The sequence below is a fragment of the Phyllostomus discolor genome, chromosome 13 (assembly GCF_004126475.2).
Source record: "Phyllostomus discolor isolate MPI-MPIP mPhyDis1 chromosome 13, mPhyDis1.pri.v3, whole genome shotgun sequence".
NCBI classification, from domain to species: Eukaryota; Metazoa; Chordata; class Mammalia; order Chiroptera; family Phyllostomidae; genus Phyllostomus; species Phyllostomus discolor.
This window is the reverse complement of record NC_040915.2, coordinates 56760460-56776145: the sequence shown is the minus strand read 5'-3', so window position 1 is coordinate 56776145 and position 15686 is coordinate 56760460. Positions and strand designations below refer to the sequence as shown.

Sequence of the window (15686 nt, the reverse complement as noted above, 5' to 3'; positions counted from 1 at the left end):
TTCCTGCCCAGTGGGAGGTGAGGCCAGGACTGGGACCTCCTCTCCCAGAATATGACCCCATTCCCGGACAGCCCCTCCCACACTGTCATGTCCAGGGGCTTGTCCCTACAGCCAAGTCCCCAAATAGAGCCCATGGCCACACCTGGGGAATGTGAGGGGAGGGCTTCTGTCCCAGTCACTCTGAGCTGGGTCTGAGGGAGGGACTCTCCCCGGAAGCCCAGGGGCAGAACTAGCCCAGGCAGTAGGGAAAGATGGGGTTCAAACCCCAGTTGCCAGAAGTTCCTTGGCCTCTTTGAGCCTCCGTCTCTTCCCGTCTCACATGGGATGGGTGCATGGTGACTGCACGGGACTCTCGTGGCGCCTCACGATGCCACCAGGTACCGACCTAAGTGGGAGCCACTGACGTGAACAGGCGCCGGTGTGCATGGGGAGGAATGTGGGCCCCCAGGGACTGCCGAGGGTTCAGGAGGCAGACTGTGTGTGCCCAGGCCAACCCAGACCGCCACTGCTACTGGTCTCATCCTCCTCGGGGCCTGGCCACAGCAGGTACTCAGGGGCTGTTGTGGTTCTGACCCCAGGCAGACTGGGTGCGGCGAGTGGCCCTGTCCCCGGACCAGGCAGTGGGGCAGGACGGGAGGAGCTGAGGGCTGTGGGGTCGCAGGGCCCCGGGGCCAGGCCGGGCCTGGACTGTGCTGACCTACCCAGTGGAGCAGAGCCGGCTCTAATGAAGTGGGTTAGCCTCAGGCTGGCACTGATTTCACGTCTGGGTGGCCACCTCCCTGCTGGTAAATGTCACCAGAGACAGCAGCCTGGCACCTGGCGTGGACCCAGTCCCGGGCAGGCTGCCGGAGGGGCCGGGGATGCCTGCGGAATGCTGATGCTGGCTCAAGACTCAGACCCTGCAGACACCCCTCCAAGTGCTGAGTGTCTGGGAGGGTTCCTCTCAGTGGCCACATCCTGCCCCTCTCTTCATGGTGGTGGGTGGGGGGCAGGATTCAGGTGGTCTAGACAGGGGGCAGGAGTGGGAGGCGGAGCTGTGGAAGGAGCACTCCCCCCCCCCCCCCACCCAGGATGGCCCCTGCTTCCCTGAGCTGTCTGCTCTGGTAACTGAGTCAGGACAAGCTAACAGTAAATCGCTGTATAACCACACAGTGACGGGCCTCGGTTAATGAACTCTCGCTGTGGCAGGCACTGCTCACAGCCTGGTATCTGTGGTCGAATTCAACCCACACGATGACCCTGTGGTCCGTAGGAGCTGAGCCCGTCATGCGGGAGAAGAGCGTGAGGGCTGAGAGGCTGAGCCCTCTCTTCTGAGCGGCACTGGGGGTCATCCCCCACCCCTCCCAGCTCTGCTGGACCACCCCCAGTCCCTTTCTGTCTAGCACCCCAGCCCCAAGAAGATGGGGCCTGGCCCCTCCTGTTGGCTCTACATCTTCCTCCCCTTCCCTATCTCCTGGGGTCACCAGGAAGTGGGCTCCCAGGGGTGCTGCTCTTCCACCGCTCACCTGGGATTCGTGGCCCACTCACTACTGAGCCCATGGGAGCTGAAGGGTGGGAGAGGGGGCTTGTGTCCAGTCCAGGCCTGGGCTCAGGGCAGGAGCTGGGCCTCCAGAAGGACTGGATGGCCTGTCAGTACTCACTGTCCCCTCCCCTGCCCTCGCTCTCTGTCCTTCTAGAACCTGGGTCTCCAGATCTGGCACCTGAAAATCAAGACCTGCCCAGCCCACACCCGTCCGGGGCTCAGCATTTCCTGGGTGCCATCACCCTAAGTTGCATCAATTAGCTACTGCCATGCAGGACGCAAGGTGTCTGGTGGCAGTCCTGGTGTCCGAGGGTCTTGAGCAGTGCTCTCTCTGGGGTAGGCAAAAAGCAGCCATAGAATTAGCCCACCTGTGAGGTAGTGATGGCCATGTTGTGGCCCCCTTTTCTGCCTAATGGGCTCCTCAAGGTGGCCGGTGTCCCCCCACTGCGGTCCTGGGCCTCTCCACTCTGCACCCAGCAGGAACCGGCTGCAGCACATAGGGACTCCGAGTTTGGGCTGGTGTAGGGGCTGTCCCTGGAGCCTGGTGGCCTCCCCGAGATGGGGGGGTGCGCAGCTCACAAGCCAGCCTAGTGAGGGAAGGTGCTCGCTCCACCTGGAGGCTGCTCCCTGCTCCCCCTTCTCAGTGTTTCCGGGATCTTCCTGCACGGGGTGGGGAGCCCTGGCATCCCCAGCCGCTCTCCCCGCTTCCCTGGGAAAGTGGAGGGAGGAGTGAGAGGCGTATTAATAAAAGAATAGGATACTGCAACGAACTCTGCAGCGTGTGTGTGCGCGAGGCTCAGAATAGCAATGTGTTTCTCAAGGCAAACAGAACTCCCCAGGTGTTAATGCAAATTCACTCCAGTTAAGATGAAAGGGGGCTGTTCTCTCTTCGCTGGTTAATATGAAGAACTTAATAGATTCAGCCTGAGCAATGCCGGCTGGGAGGGGAAGGCTGGGGGCAGGATCCAGCAACAAGGGATGCCCTGTGGGTTTTAGGGCAGAGCCACTGTCACCACAGCGGGCCTGGCCGATGGTGCAGCGTATGTCACCCCATCCGTCCTCCACCTGGGCTGACAGGGCCTGGGCCCCCTGCTCGGAGGCAGCAGCGGGAAGCCCGGGGTGGTGATGCCACCTGCCTGTCCTGCTGCCCACTGCCCTTCTCTTTAACTCAGGGTCCAGCATCACAATCTCCACTCCCCAGTCTATGCCGGAGGCACGTGGGGCTTGAAGAAGGGGCGGGCTGAGGCCGGCCGTGTAGGCAGGGCACCTGATTCTTGTCTGGCGGGTGTCTGTGGGTACCCCTGTGGGTCAGTCCATTTCCTTTTGACTCCTTGGACAGTGGCACTGGTTCGACAGCACCTGGGAGACCAGTGTGAGGAATTCGCTTAGAAACATGACGTTTCTAAGACTGTTGTTAGAAGACTGTTGGAACAGCAAGGGGCCTCAGAGTCCCTCTGGTCCAGACCTGACCCTGTACAGCGGAGGACATGGAGGCCCAGAGAGTGGAAAGGACTCTCAAGGTCTCGCAGCTGGAAGCAGAGAGCTGGAGGGACCAGAACCCGCAGCTCACTCTCCTGAAGTGCAGGCTGGAAGCCTGGTGGCTGTCTGTGGGACACAGTCCGGGTGTCTCTGCCTGCCACGGAGCCCCTTCCTCCCATGTGGGGAACCCTTCTCCAGCCCAGGGCCCCCAGCTCAGCAGCTGACTGCAGAATTATCCTCCACAGAGAGTTACACAGGGCGAGAGCTTGGCCATTATGGGTGGGGGGGAATGGACACTGGGCACAGAGTGGGCTGCGACAGTGTGCTGGGGGCCCCAGGAAGGTTCCTCAAGCCTCGGCGGGAGTTAAAGGGAGGCTTCTGGGGAGGGTGGGTGGGAGTGAGGCCATCCCCACCACCCGTCCACTTCACTTGCCTGAATTTAACTCCTGTCTCTCAGGGCAAATGGCACAGCAGGTACGGGCAAGGAGCAAGGAACCTCCTCCGCAACCTTCTTCACTTTTGTTTACTGACTTAATTCCTTCAGATCAAAGGCTGCCCCTTCCTCCCCTAGCAGGCAGGCTGGGGAATTACATTATTTATATTGGAAATGGGCAAGCCTCCATGGGGACTTCTTCCTTATGCCTGTTAAGATAAAATTAGGTCACTGCTGTGCCTCCCCAGTGTCCGTGGCTGGGTTTTCACGGCCCAGGGACCCACAGGCTCTGGGAAGATTTCCAGGTGAAGGGCCGAGCGCTACCCACCCAGCTCCTCTCCCACCCGGAGCCTCCAGTAAATTATTGACCGGAGCATCAAGTATTAATGTGACAAAGCAGAACATCCTTCCCAGGTAGCCCCAGCCCGGGTTATCTATCATCTCCTGGGCTTTGCAGCTGGCACTGGGCAAACACCGCCAGGACAAACAGGCCCAATGCAGGTTCATTAAGCTCCTGGTGCAGGTGGAGGGATGGGGCCCGTGGGGGGGTGGGGTGCACTGGTGGGCTTGGTCCTTCTGAGCCAGGGCTTCCTCTGGGTCATCACTGCTCTCTCCGCGTCCTCCTGCATCCCCCCCACCCCCGCCCTGAGGAAGCATCTGGAAAAAGAGCTACCCTCCTCAGACCTGGTACTATTAATCCCCACAAAACTCTACTTTTAGCTGAAGAAACTGCTGAGCCCAAATGTTAGGTAACTTGCCTAGTATCCAGGATCACCCGGCTGGCAAGTGGCTGAGTGGGCTTTGAACCCTGGTCCTTCTGAGTTCCAAGTCAGTTAGGGTCCTGAACCCTTTCAGCTATGTGGTTTCCTCAGCCCTCCCCATGGCTGGGTGTAAAGAAGAGATTTCATGTTTCGTTGTGCATGTTGCTTCTATTCCTAATAAATAACGGCAACACTGCTACCTATCCTCACCCTTCTTTCATAGAAATCTGAGTGCCTTGTTGCATCTGTTCTTGCTGTCATCCTGGCACCATCCCAGATGTGCCCAGGGACATCATTGTCAACCCTCTTCACAGAGAGGGAAGCAGGTTTCGGCAAGCAAAGCGTCTGGCCCTGCAGGGAAGGGGGTGGCACGGAGCAAGCGTGCGGCTTAGCAGACCGGCCAGGCGGGCTCTCGCTGCTCCGACTCCGGAGCTCTTCAGGAGATGTCTTGATTTCCTAGGCTCAGAGGCAACACGCCAGGAGCTATTCTGGGGCTAACATCCCCGTGAGAAAAATGGGCATCTAGTGGAAACCGGGAGAGGACACAGTGGGGGTTCCTCTGAGTCATTCGTGCTGATGAACGGCCCGGGTTGCCTCCCTATAGGAGAGCTCCGGAGTCCTGCCCAAGCTGGGACCGAGGCTGCAGCATCCTGTTGTAATGCAGCAATGACAGGCTGCCAGGGAGCACCAGGAGAGGACAGGACCCCGTGGTGGCCTCTCTCAGCTGCCTGGGCTGTCTGAGGGGGAGACGGAGAGACTGTGCGGACGGCTCGACTGTCTCTTCCCCAGACGTGCAAGAAATTGGATGACACCGCTGCAGCAATCTTCTCACCAACACCTTTCCCCCAGAGTCCTGCTGCCAGCTCATCGCTGTATGTGGGCGGCTCCCCATCCGCTCCTCCAAAGCGGAGCCTTCCGGGGTGGGCAGCCCTGACAGCCGCCAGGCACTCGGCTCTCAGGCGAGGACCAGAGGCAAAGGACCGAGTGCTGGGAGGGAGGCCACAGGTTGCCCTTCAGGGATCCCACCGGACCAGGCTGCAAACGCCACAGTTAAGCACTGAGGGCTGGCCAGCATCTTTGGGTTTACAGCACGGTCAACAAAAACTTGGAAAAAAAAAAAAAAAGAACAGAAAAGAAAAAGAAAAAAAGCAGAGTAGACCTCAACCAGTCTCCCCCATGCCAACGTGCCAGGTGGTATTAGTAATTCTCACTCCACTTAACAGAGACCTCTGATCTGTGTGGGCGCCTGCTGCCTTCTGGGGGTTGGAGGCTGGCTTCAAAGAAGTCAGGTAACAACACTGTCTGGGCAGCTTCAAACGGCCAGTACTTGTGAAGTGCGCTCTCTGGCTCACCCTACAGAGGAAAGCAGACTGTTTCCAATCGCTGAAAACAACAGAATCTGTATTTAAGAAATGAAGTAGTTTCATGTTACTACTTACCTAATAAAAATGTTCTAATGAGTTCCTAATTCTATACATTTAAAATGATGAAATGCCATTCACCAATTTTACAATGTTCTAATTTTACAGCATCAAACCTATCTTTCCGAATATGGAAAAACAAGTTATATTTAACTCAAATTCTTGGAAGCTTTTGTGTATTTTGATGGGTTATTTTCCTTCTGGGCTTGTGCAGCGGGGACCTGGAGCGCATGCTGACGTGTGACGGGCAGCCCTGTGGTCCCTAAGAAGTCCCGAGGACACCTGGGCCCCCTGCATCTCGGCCTTTGGGATGTGTGGTTTGGGAGGGGGTTATCCTACTGTAGTTTCGGTCTTAATGAAGGATTTTATTGATTAAAAAGAGAGAAAACAAAAAACCACCAGCTCTACAGCAGCAGCAGCAGCAGCAGCTGCTCTGAACTCTAAGTGCAAATGGCTTGTAATCCTGTGACAATAGCCAAGTGTCACCTGGCCTGCAGACAGTGCTGAGACCCCAGTGGCTCTGCCCAGCACCCCCTCCCGCCTCCAGAACCCAAATGGGGACACCCAGAAGCAGAAGCCTCTGGGGAGATGGCCTGCTCCAACACCCTCGTTTTCAGGTCTGGAGCTGAGGACTGGCAGTGGGTGCAGAAGGAAAACATAGGCAGTGGGACACGGCCCAGGGCCCCTTCCGTGACTCTGAGCGCCCCCCAGGAAGAGGGGAGTTCTCAGGTGAAGGTACAGGAACGGGGCTGGGGCTGTCAGCAGCCCGGGAAGGACAATCCTTTTACTACAAAGGCACAAGGCTGGAGGTGAAGTCCTGGGCGGGCAGAACCCCATTTCCTCAACACCCAAGAGGTGGCCCCATTACCCAGCCTCCCCATTGGCCTGAGCAACAAGCAAACTGAGGAAGCCCAAGACAAACTTTTTACAGCTTAGAATTTTTATTAAAACAATTGTTTAAATTACAACAATCCTCCAAAACAGAGAGTAGTGTTCCAGGGTCTGGCCCTGACAGGAGGCAAAAACTCAGGCCCCACAGGGAGAGGTGGGGCTGGATGTGTTTGAGAAGGGATGGGGCTGCCCTGGGAGCCCACAGCCTGGCCCCAGGGGCTGTGAAGCTCCAGCTGGTCGGCGAGCAACACTTAAGTCACGGTCCTTGGTTGTCAGCCTCTGGACCTGCCGTTTTGATTTGAAAGAGGTGGGGAGAGAGAGAGCTGCCCCCAGGATTACAAAACAGTCGCTGAAGAGGTGTTATGTAATGCCGCGGGTGTTGTCTAGCGGGGCCCGGGGGGCACGTGAGTAATCCAGGCAGCACCACAGGTCGGAGTGTCGCTGTGGCTGAGGTGGGGGCCCCATCAGGATGACCGAGGCGCTCTGTGTAGGGCAGCCGAGTGCTGACAGCGCAGCCTCTCGGAGTGTCACAGCTGGGCAGCGACTTCGTGAATGGCGCATCTGCCCGAGAACCCTCGGAAGAGCTTATAATGAAACAATTGTGGCCGGGGCCCTGCTCTCAATGGAGGTGGGAGGCTTCCTTACTTGATGGGCTTCCAGCCCTAAAAATGTTCACTTAAAAAGAACACAGGCACAAGTGTCTGAAAACCAACCTCCTCTTTCATCCCTTCTGCTGGAGCTCGAGCCCTGGCTGAAGCCCCCACCCTCTCTGCCCACCTGTCTTTGGGAGACTCCCACCAGCCCTCATCTCTGAGGGGGGGCTGAGTGCTCTGGGCTGGGCAAGGCTCTGTGGGCCTCCAGGTCTGCCCCACGGCTCCTGCCGCAGCTCAGACACTGGCCGGCTCCCTTGGGGCCACACAGCTTGGCATCTCCCAGACTACACACGGTGGTAAAATAATAATTTTAAAAAAGCCTGACAATGTTTTTACAAACCACCACCATGCTCCTGTGCTCACAGCCAGTTATGGATTAAATTTACAGGTCAGGAGGAAAGTAATGCTCGTGGAAATTCAGGGAGGGGTGGTGAGCCCGAGGAGACAGAGCCTCAGTATGAGGGTCAGACCTTACATTACAAACAAGGACTCCCTCTCATCTCTGGGGACGAGGACGTTGAGGGATCGGGAGACACAAAGGAACTCGTTCAGTCATAGCCACCCACACTTAGTGTTCTGATGCAGAGTCCCATATCCTGTGGGTCCTGAGGGGCTGGAGTGACACACAGGGCCGGCTTCCTTGGGGCAAGGTGGCCCATGCAGACAGACGGCAGCCAGCCCAGGACTCCGTTGGGTCAGCCTGACAAGAGCACAAGGCAGGATCGCCGTGAGTGTCTCGGTTTCTCAAACCCCATGGGGCTGCCAGAGACGGCTCAAGCTCTCGGACTCTCTCTTGGCCCTCGCGTGTCATTAGTAAGCACCTCTTCACTGGGTGAGGCTTATTCCCTGCTCTACGGAGCCCCTGGTCACGGTCAAGGCGGGGCTACCGGGTGCTGACAAGAGCACTACCAGGGAGTCCCCCAGCCTCCACAGCAGGAGAGGTGGAGGCTGGCGCAGGGTGAAAGAGACAAGTGGCTCCCACCTGCCCCTTGGACCCTGGGTTGGGGGGGCAGGAGGAGGGGCAGTGTGTGCTCTGCAGGGTGCAGGTCCCTACATGGCTGCCTGGCCTCCCAGCACTTCTGCTGGCAGCTAGCCCATCATTGCAGCTTCTGCCGAGTTTTCACCCCGTCATGGCGGCGCCACTGCGGGTGGGCCATGCTGCTTAGGAGGCCAGTTCCTCCCCAGTGGAGGAAATGAATGTTCTGGAAACCAGGGGTGGGGGCACCAGCCTCCTGGTCTCCAGGGGCCTGTGCACTTCACTCCCGATGACCACCTCCCCGACTGGGCTGGGAGCTCAGCACTGGACAATAAGGCACACACCCCAGGGTGCCTCTGATCAGGGAAGTCAGGGATCACACAGCAGACGAGAAAACACAAATACTTCTCAAGAAACTTAGAGACTCAGGTCAGGAGAACGAGCACCCTCGGAGAGAAGTCTCTGCAGGGCACAGTTCAAGGCAATTGCACGTGAAGGGGGTTGTGCTCTCCACTCAGCTGGGGGCGGACCCCGAGCTCCCACGGCAGCTCCCAGCCAGCCCACCTGCGGGTGGCTCCCACAGTGTCCGACCCATCCTGCCGGAGCTGGGAGCAGCAGCAGTGGTAGATCCTGGGCTGGCGGAGTCACCTGCTAGAGCTCTTCGAAGAAGGCCACTCGGGACTTGGCGCTCTGCAGAGTGAGCTGCAAGGAAGCAGAGGAGAAGTGAAAGGGGGACTCAATTTCCACTCCTCACTACAGGAAGCCATCCTGCCTTGTGGGCTGACCTCGAAGGCGGTTTGCAGGGAAAGGGGAGGTGGTTCAACTACATGTTCAAGAAGCCAGTGGTCAATCCCAAATAAGATTCCAGATTTGCCCGAGAACTCAAACTAGGAGGCGACAAATGAGGACATGCCAGGAGAAATAGCTGGTGGGCAGAAGCACATCAGCAGGAAGATGTCATCAATGTCGCCTTTTCGGAGGGCAGGCGGTCCCTAGTCATTTCATTAGACACACAGGTCCCCGTCCCCAGGAGTCTCTGGGGTCCTGTGGTGCGCTGCCTGTGGCGGTGCCAGCCGGGGATGCTCACCACCCCCCCCCCCGACCCCGGGGCTCAGTATCGCAGTCCTCACGTCCTGGGGGCCAGCTGGGGCAAGGAGACATGGCCTCCGGCAAGGCAGGCCTACGTCAGATGAGGAAGATCTTGTCCCTTCCTCTCCTGGTTCCCAGGTGGCCCCAAAGTAGACTTGCCCATGGTCTGGCCGCTGAGACGGGTTGCCACACACAAGTTGGGAGGCAATGGGCTCTCGGGGTGGGGCTGTTCCGGTGATAGGACAGTGCACTCAGGGCGGTGCTTTGCCAGACACTGGGAGACCCTCCCCAGGGACGAGGTCTCCATGTGGCAGGGAAGGCACTAGAGTTTGCACTGCTGAACCCCAGTTCCCTGCCTCCGTGGCCCACTTCCCAGGATCTCCCCAGACAGAAGTGTCTGGCATTGGCAGATCCCTGCTCCCCCAACCCCATGCCCTGCTCCCTGCTTTGCTCCTGGAATCGACTCCTTGGGCAAGACTGCATGTTCTGCTTCCAGCTCTGGGACTCCTCGGGAGAGTTTTCAGGGACGGAGGATGCGGGACGTACGCTGTCCATCTTTATATGCCCCGAACCCTGTACACTATGTTAGTGCTTTGCACCTAGTAGGAACTCAAACAGCGTTTGTTGAGTGAATAAGATGTAGGCTCTAATGATAAGGAAAGGAGGGAAAGCTGAGTACTCCACATGGGGCTGAGAAGGCCCAGCTGCTAATTCCCCTTCATTACCAGCTCACTGTGTGGCCTCAGTGGATACCCATGACCTGTCTGAGCCTCTTTCTTCTGCAGTTAAACCACGGGGGCAGGCTAGATGGTCTGGGCCATTCCTTTGACCTCGGGCAGTCTCTGAATCCGAAAAGGCCTTAGTATCATGTATGGCTCTCCAAGGGGTGGGGGAGGAAGATGCCAAGTCAGCCACTTCACCATCAAAGACAGGCAGCATCAGTGCACTCTACTGAGACAGCTTGAGAGCTGGCTCTTTAAATCCTGCCAAATCTTTTGGCCTTGAAGTTCCTGACTAACAAGCTGCACACGATGGGGGGTGGGGCTGGGCGTGGGGTGGGTATCTGAGCTGTTTTCTTCAGTGGGACCAATTTCAGAAGCGCTTTGGAAAGCCCAACTCTGACAGGAATGGAGAGAGTTTTCATTTCCTTGCCGAAAAAGAACTGCCTCTAAAAGGGAGCTGTGTTTGGATGGGTTTCTCCCGAAATGCCATCAGAGGAGAAGAGCCAGGAGGTGTGCGCTCTGTGATCACGGGAACCAGGATGGTAACCGGGAAAAGAAAGAGAACCAGAGAACCTCCGGGACAAAAATCCTCTTGTGGGAGAGCTTAAGTCGAAAGGTGTAACACCCCGAGTCTCTGCTCGGGTTTCTCCCAGGCTCCCAGAGAAGACCTCGGGCTGGCTCCTCGGGGACAGGGCCCTGCAGGGCACAGGGCCCTACCCCCAACCTTCCCACACAGCCACTGCCAGACTGCCTGGCCCAGAGCCACCTGGGCCACTGAGCAGCTGGGTGGTCCTGGGCGGGTTACTTGCTCTGGCCTCAGTTCCCCGCCATGAAGCAGAGGTGGTGGCAACCCTGTCCTCACAGGGTGACGTGTAGGGTGACTGGGAAGAGCCATGAAGTGCTCGGCAAGCCCAGCGGCGGCGGGCACTACAACTCAACAGCTGTTGTTACTAATAGCAGCATAACGTTCCTCCCCCTTCCCCCAGCTCTGGCTCCTCTCCTCCCAGCGGGGGCCCAGGGCAGAGTGTGGTTAAAAGGTGCAGGCGAAGGCAGGGCTCTCTGGCCTTTCTGGCCTCTGAGGCCAGGCAAATGGATGCCCCCAAGAGGCCTGGCCACTTCCCCAGGCAGGGAGCCCGGGCTGTGGGGGCCTCTGCAAGCTTCCTGCCCATTTGTACAATGTTGGCTCCAAGAATTCCTGGATCCTCTACCCAAGTTGCATGCTGGCTGTCCCCACAAGGTGCCAGGGGAAGGTTTTGGCAGCTCTGGCAGTGCCAAATTCCAATTACTTGAGCACATGTTTGTTGGGATGCAAAGCCGTCTTTGGGTGGGCAGGACGCTTCCCCCATCCCCGGCCCACACTGCAGCGCGGTGGCTGAGCCTGACCTCTTCTCTTGCAAGGGAAGGAAGCTGTGCCCCAGCCCAAGGAAGGTATACAGCAAAGTCAAGTACTCTGGCCATCAGATGCAGGAAGGCACCGCAGACACATGGCTTTGGAAAGAGGAGCGTGTTGTCTTCCCAAATGCACTAGACTGTTAGAGGGACAGGCAAATTCACCGGGTAGAGGCACCCGATGTGGCCGCTGTCACTGAGGGCGCTGGGAGCCTCCTGCCTGAGCCCACAGAGACCGGCTGCCACTGCTCCCCCCACCTTCCCATACAATTCCGTCAGGAATCCTGTCCCCAGAAGAAATCAGCACACGAGCTGCCTGCTGCTGCTGGAACCCTTCCAGTCGCCACCTTGGCCTCTGCCCCCTTCCACCTCAGCAGCATCCTTTCTTTATCTTAGACATTAAAATGTCCTCCTCTTGAAAGCCAGCCAGCACTCCCTGCGTCTTACACAGACGGGCAAGGCTGGTGTTTGAGAGCAGGTGAGGGACGGTCAGCAAGAAGCAGCCTGGGGCTTCTTTCCTCCAGGTGGGCACGCACAGGCCCAGAGGCAAGGGGGTTTTCCAAGGAGAGTGCAGGAGACCTCCCCTGGGCGCTGCTGAATGTCTGCCAGCCGCACTCTGGCTTCCACTCAGCTGCTCAGCCTCCCACCTCCGCTGGGCGCGTTCTCCTCACCTGTGGGATCCTTCACCACCTGCTCTTGCTAGAAAGCTCACTGACTATAACATTTACGGTACAGCTACAGGTGGGAGGTATTCATAAAAGAGAAGGGGAAGGCTCAGGGAAAATGGCACACAGCTAGTTATAAACTGTCTCTGTGAGCCTCCTCCGTATACCCGTGAACACAGGCTAACAAGCGTTCTGGTCTGCCTGCCAGCCCTTGCGTCGTTGGGTGTACGAGCCCACATCGGTGTGTGGTCCACCTCCTGGCTCAGGGACTGGCCTGGCTCTCTCTGCACAGCACGCAGAGGTACCACAGGTGATCTAGCTACGGCCCTCACCTCTGGGATGTCGCACTGGGAGAACCGAAGCCAGTCGTGCGCACGCCACCCACAGTCCTGCATTTGTGTTCTTTGGTGATTCGGTAGCACCGTTCCATGCCCCTCAGCCAGACCCGCTGAGGGGCAGGGGCAGCACCTCCAGGAAGGTGGGGAATTCACCCCGTGCAGCGGTTGGGGCGCCACGAGCACGCTGCCGTGACCATTCTCCATGGCTGTCCAGGAAGAGGTCTCCGAAATTTCAGTAGGCGGTGAAACCCAAGGCCTCGGGAAGCAGGGCCTCGTGGACAATGGCTGCATCGTCCTGGGACCTGTTGAATCTGTCCCACCTTCTTGAATCCTCCTGAGGACAAGTGGGTGACCATGTCTGCCATCCACTGTGCCACACTCACACTGAATCCGGACAAGGGCTAACCACCCGCTCCAGGAAATGACGGACGCACGGGCCCTGCGCAAAGCCTCCAGCCCCAGCGCTGTTGCCAGCTCCCGCACAGCGGCTAAAAGAACACGAAGTTTCCTCACCAGACACTGGGCTGCCCGCTTCTCTCTTCCAGCTGTCTCTTCACATCTGATTAAAATAAGCCGTGTGAATAATACAGGAGGAATTAAGTTCTCTCTTGACTGAACCGGCTGTTCAAGTCTGTCACTAATCCAATTTCATTCCGAGGAGACAAACTTTTTTCTCTTTGCTACAGGTCTGTACAGCTTGGTTTTTATCTTACGGGGGCTCTGACCCACCTGTCGGGCCTGGCCCTTTCTTCCCGCCCGGTATTGACAGACACACGCCTGGCAGAGTCGCCTCTCCTCCTGCTCACTTCTCCATCCAACGGCCAGTTGTTTGTGACAGCCACCAGGCAGTGCAAGGGGGAATGCAAGTGGGGGAGCCGCTTGGCAGCGCCAGACCTCCTCACACTTACCAAGCTTTGTGTGGCGTGACCGAACAGACACATCCAATCTAAACAAGTTCAGCTTCGGGAGACACATCTGTCTCCTTAAAAGGAAGGAGGCTGGCCCCCCTGAACCCGAGGAGGGCCTGGTACCCAGCAGGCTCTGCTTTACACAGGCTTGCAGGAGGCAGGCAGACTCCGGGTTCCTCGGGGACCTCAGGCAGCCCATCAAGACAGGAGGATCTGACACCTGCCTGCTCCTGAGAAATGGCCCCAGGGTCTAGAGACAGCAGGCCTGGAGGGCACCTGTGACACGCTGCGGCCCACCCCCCACCCGCAGCTGCAGTCTCCTGCAGCATCAGTCCCAAGAGTGCCCCCTGCTGGGAAGACAAGCACAGGGCTGGGGTGGGGGTAGTTTGGGGGGAGGGGAGGTGCACTGCCAACTCTCAACCCCAAAGCTCCACTCTACAAGTCCTATTGGGGGGGGGCTGCTGCCCAAAGTGATAGGAAGGAACGAAATGTATTCGGGCCCAGAGTCTGCGGCAGAGAGGCTGCTTGATTAAGAATGAATTACACTTTCATCAGCACATACAGAAACTGATTCACAGGGCCGCACTGTGATAATGTGGTTCCTAACGCAAAGCGGGGGTGGGGTGGGGTGGGGGGTGGGCAGGACGCGGAGCCGTTTGGGCTATCAGTGCAGAGAGAAAGGAAGCTCTACAATTAAGCCGGGAGAACAAAACTAATCAGGATTCCTCCAACTAGTCTCTGGGGGCCTTGCCTCCATCCATTCATCCCCGGGGAGGACAAAGGAAGGTGTGTGTGTGGGGGGGGGGGGCTGTCTAATTCATTTGAAACAATAGGACCCACAATGCTGGACCCATTTTAGATATACTAACCTAATAATTCCAGGCGCTGAGATTCTGCTTGTCCCATTAAAAAAATGCAGTGAAATTGAAATGCAAGCCCTAAAATCATGTTGTACTTCCTCTTCACCACTACACATGTATTGAAAATGAAGGTGGCAGCGGGGGGAGGGCGAAGACACGAAAGAAAACACAGATCCACCGGGGGAAAACCGACTCTGGAGCAGAAGTTGACAGGCAAATGCAGCAGCAGCAAATTCCAACACACTCTTTGGTCTGGGGTGCGACAAACATACCCCTTCCCAACCAGAGCGAGGGGGCAGGGCCCGTGGAGGCGGGGAGTGGCTGCAAACTGGCCAAATTAAGCTTCCCTGCCGTCTTGCCAGTGACAGCCTGCACCCAAATGCCATTGGGGGTGTGCATGGGGACGGAGCTATTCCCACATTTATCCCGAAGCAGAGGTGGGATGAAAGGCCAAGTTCATTCCAATGAACGAATCCAATTTGGTATTAGTTACTTTATCTGCTCTAGAGGGAAATCTGCCAGGGAAAACCCAGAGGGTCCCTTTTGTGTGTTAATCCCTTGGGGACCTAAAGCAGCAAAAAGGTGCCTATAAACTGGTGTCTGCCCTTTGTGATACCGGCAGGACCCCTGGCTATTCTGTTCTTCCACCTGAAACACAGACTAATCTGCCTGATCCACCTCACTGGGCTGGGGGAGGCTGGCTGACAGCTACGGGCACGCTGAGCGAGGACCGTAGAAAAATGATGCAGATATACTGATGTCATCCTCAAATTGCCAATATCAGGAGGGAGATCACGGCGAGGATCATAAGAACAGAACCTCGAGACCGCAGAATGAGTTTGCATCCGCTCTCCTCCCTCCCCCTGTTGCAGCAACAAATCAGGTGCCGGAGGAAAGCTGCACCATCTTCAGTGCTGAGGGACCGAACGGGGTGTTTTACTGCATCAAATAAGGCCCCATCATGTCCTCAGGCACTAAATGGCTGTAAGATATCCTAGGAGGGCAAGGCAGAATTTAAAAGCTCTTCGATGCCTCCCAAAGGGCAACTGCTTGAGTGGGTAAAATCTACCAGCCAAGAAAGGACTGGGTCGTGATGTTTTGGAAAAGGGGATATTCTATCTCAACAGCTACCGGAAACAAGCCGTAGGCCCTCAACAGTTAAGAGGCACCTGGACACTTAGTTTGTGCGAATGTGAGGTAAGAGGGGCCTTTAGGGGTGAGTCTGGGCATCCCAGGCAGGAGGAACCCACTCCCTGAGACCAGCCCCCGCCTCCCAGGGCCTCCCCTGGGCTTCCCAGGGAGCCAGGTCGGTGTCCAGATCACCGTGCTGCTCTCTTATCTACATTAGCTGGTGCTCCTCACTAAGCCGCACTCCCTACCCCACTCCCATCCCCTTTTCTCCTCCCCCACCCTCCCCGCTCTGCAGCGTTCCAGCAACAGCACAGGGAAGGTTCTGGAGCAGGGCGACCAGTTTCCAAAGCAGACAGCCGCCGGGATTCCCATGACCGGGGTCGGGGGGAGCTGGACACGTTAACTGCACACGCAGCACAAACTGTTTAGTGGCTTTCTTCCGGGCAGA

At 57.4% G+C, this 15686-nt stretch overlaps 1 protein-coding gene across 3 annotated transcripts in view; it reads right to left on the bottom strand.

Annotated features, from left to right (window-relative positions):
- Positions 1-6538: 6538 nt before the first annotated feature.
- The window catches only part of NF2 (neurofibromin 2), a 70082-nt gene continuing 60934 nt past the window's right edge, over positions 6539-15686 (bottom strand). For 2 of the 3 annotated variants that reach the window (XM_028527537.2, XM_028527535.2), the window contains one exon: positions 6539-8838. Coding sequence is in view for 1 of the 3 variants with exons in the window: in XM_028527535.2 (XP_028383336.1) it covers positions 8788-8838 (51 nt within the window). In the remaining 2 variants the exon portion in view is untranslated. The remainder of the gene's footprint in view (positions 8839-15686) is intronic. The other variant, XM_036014082.1, reaches the window with a different exon arrangement.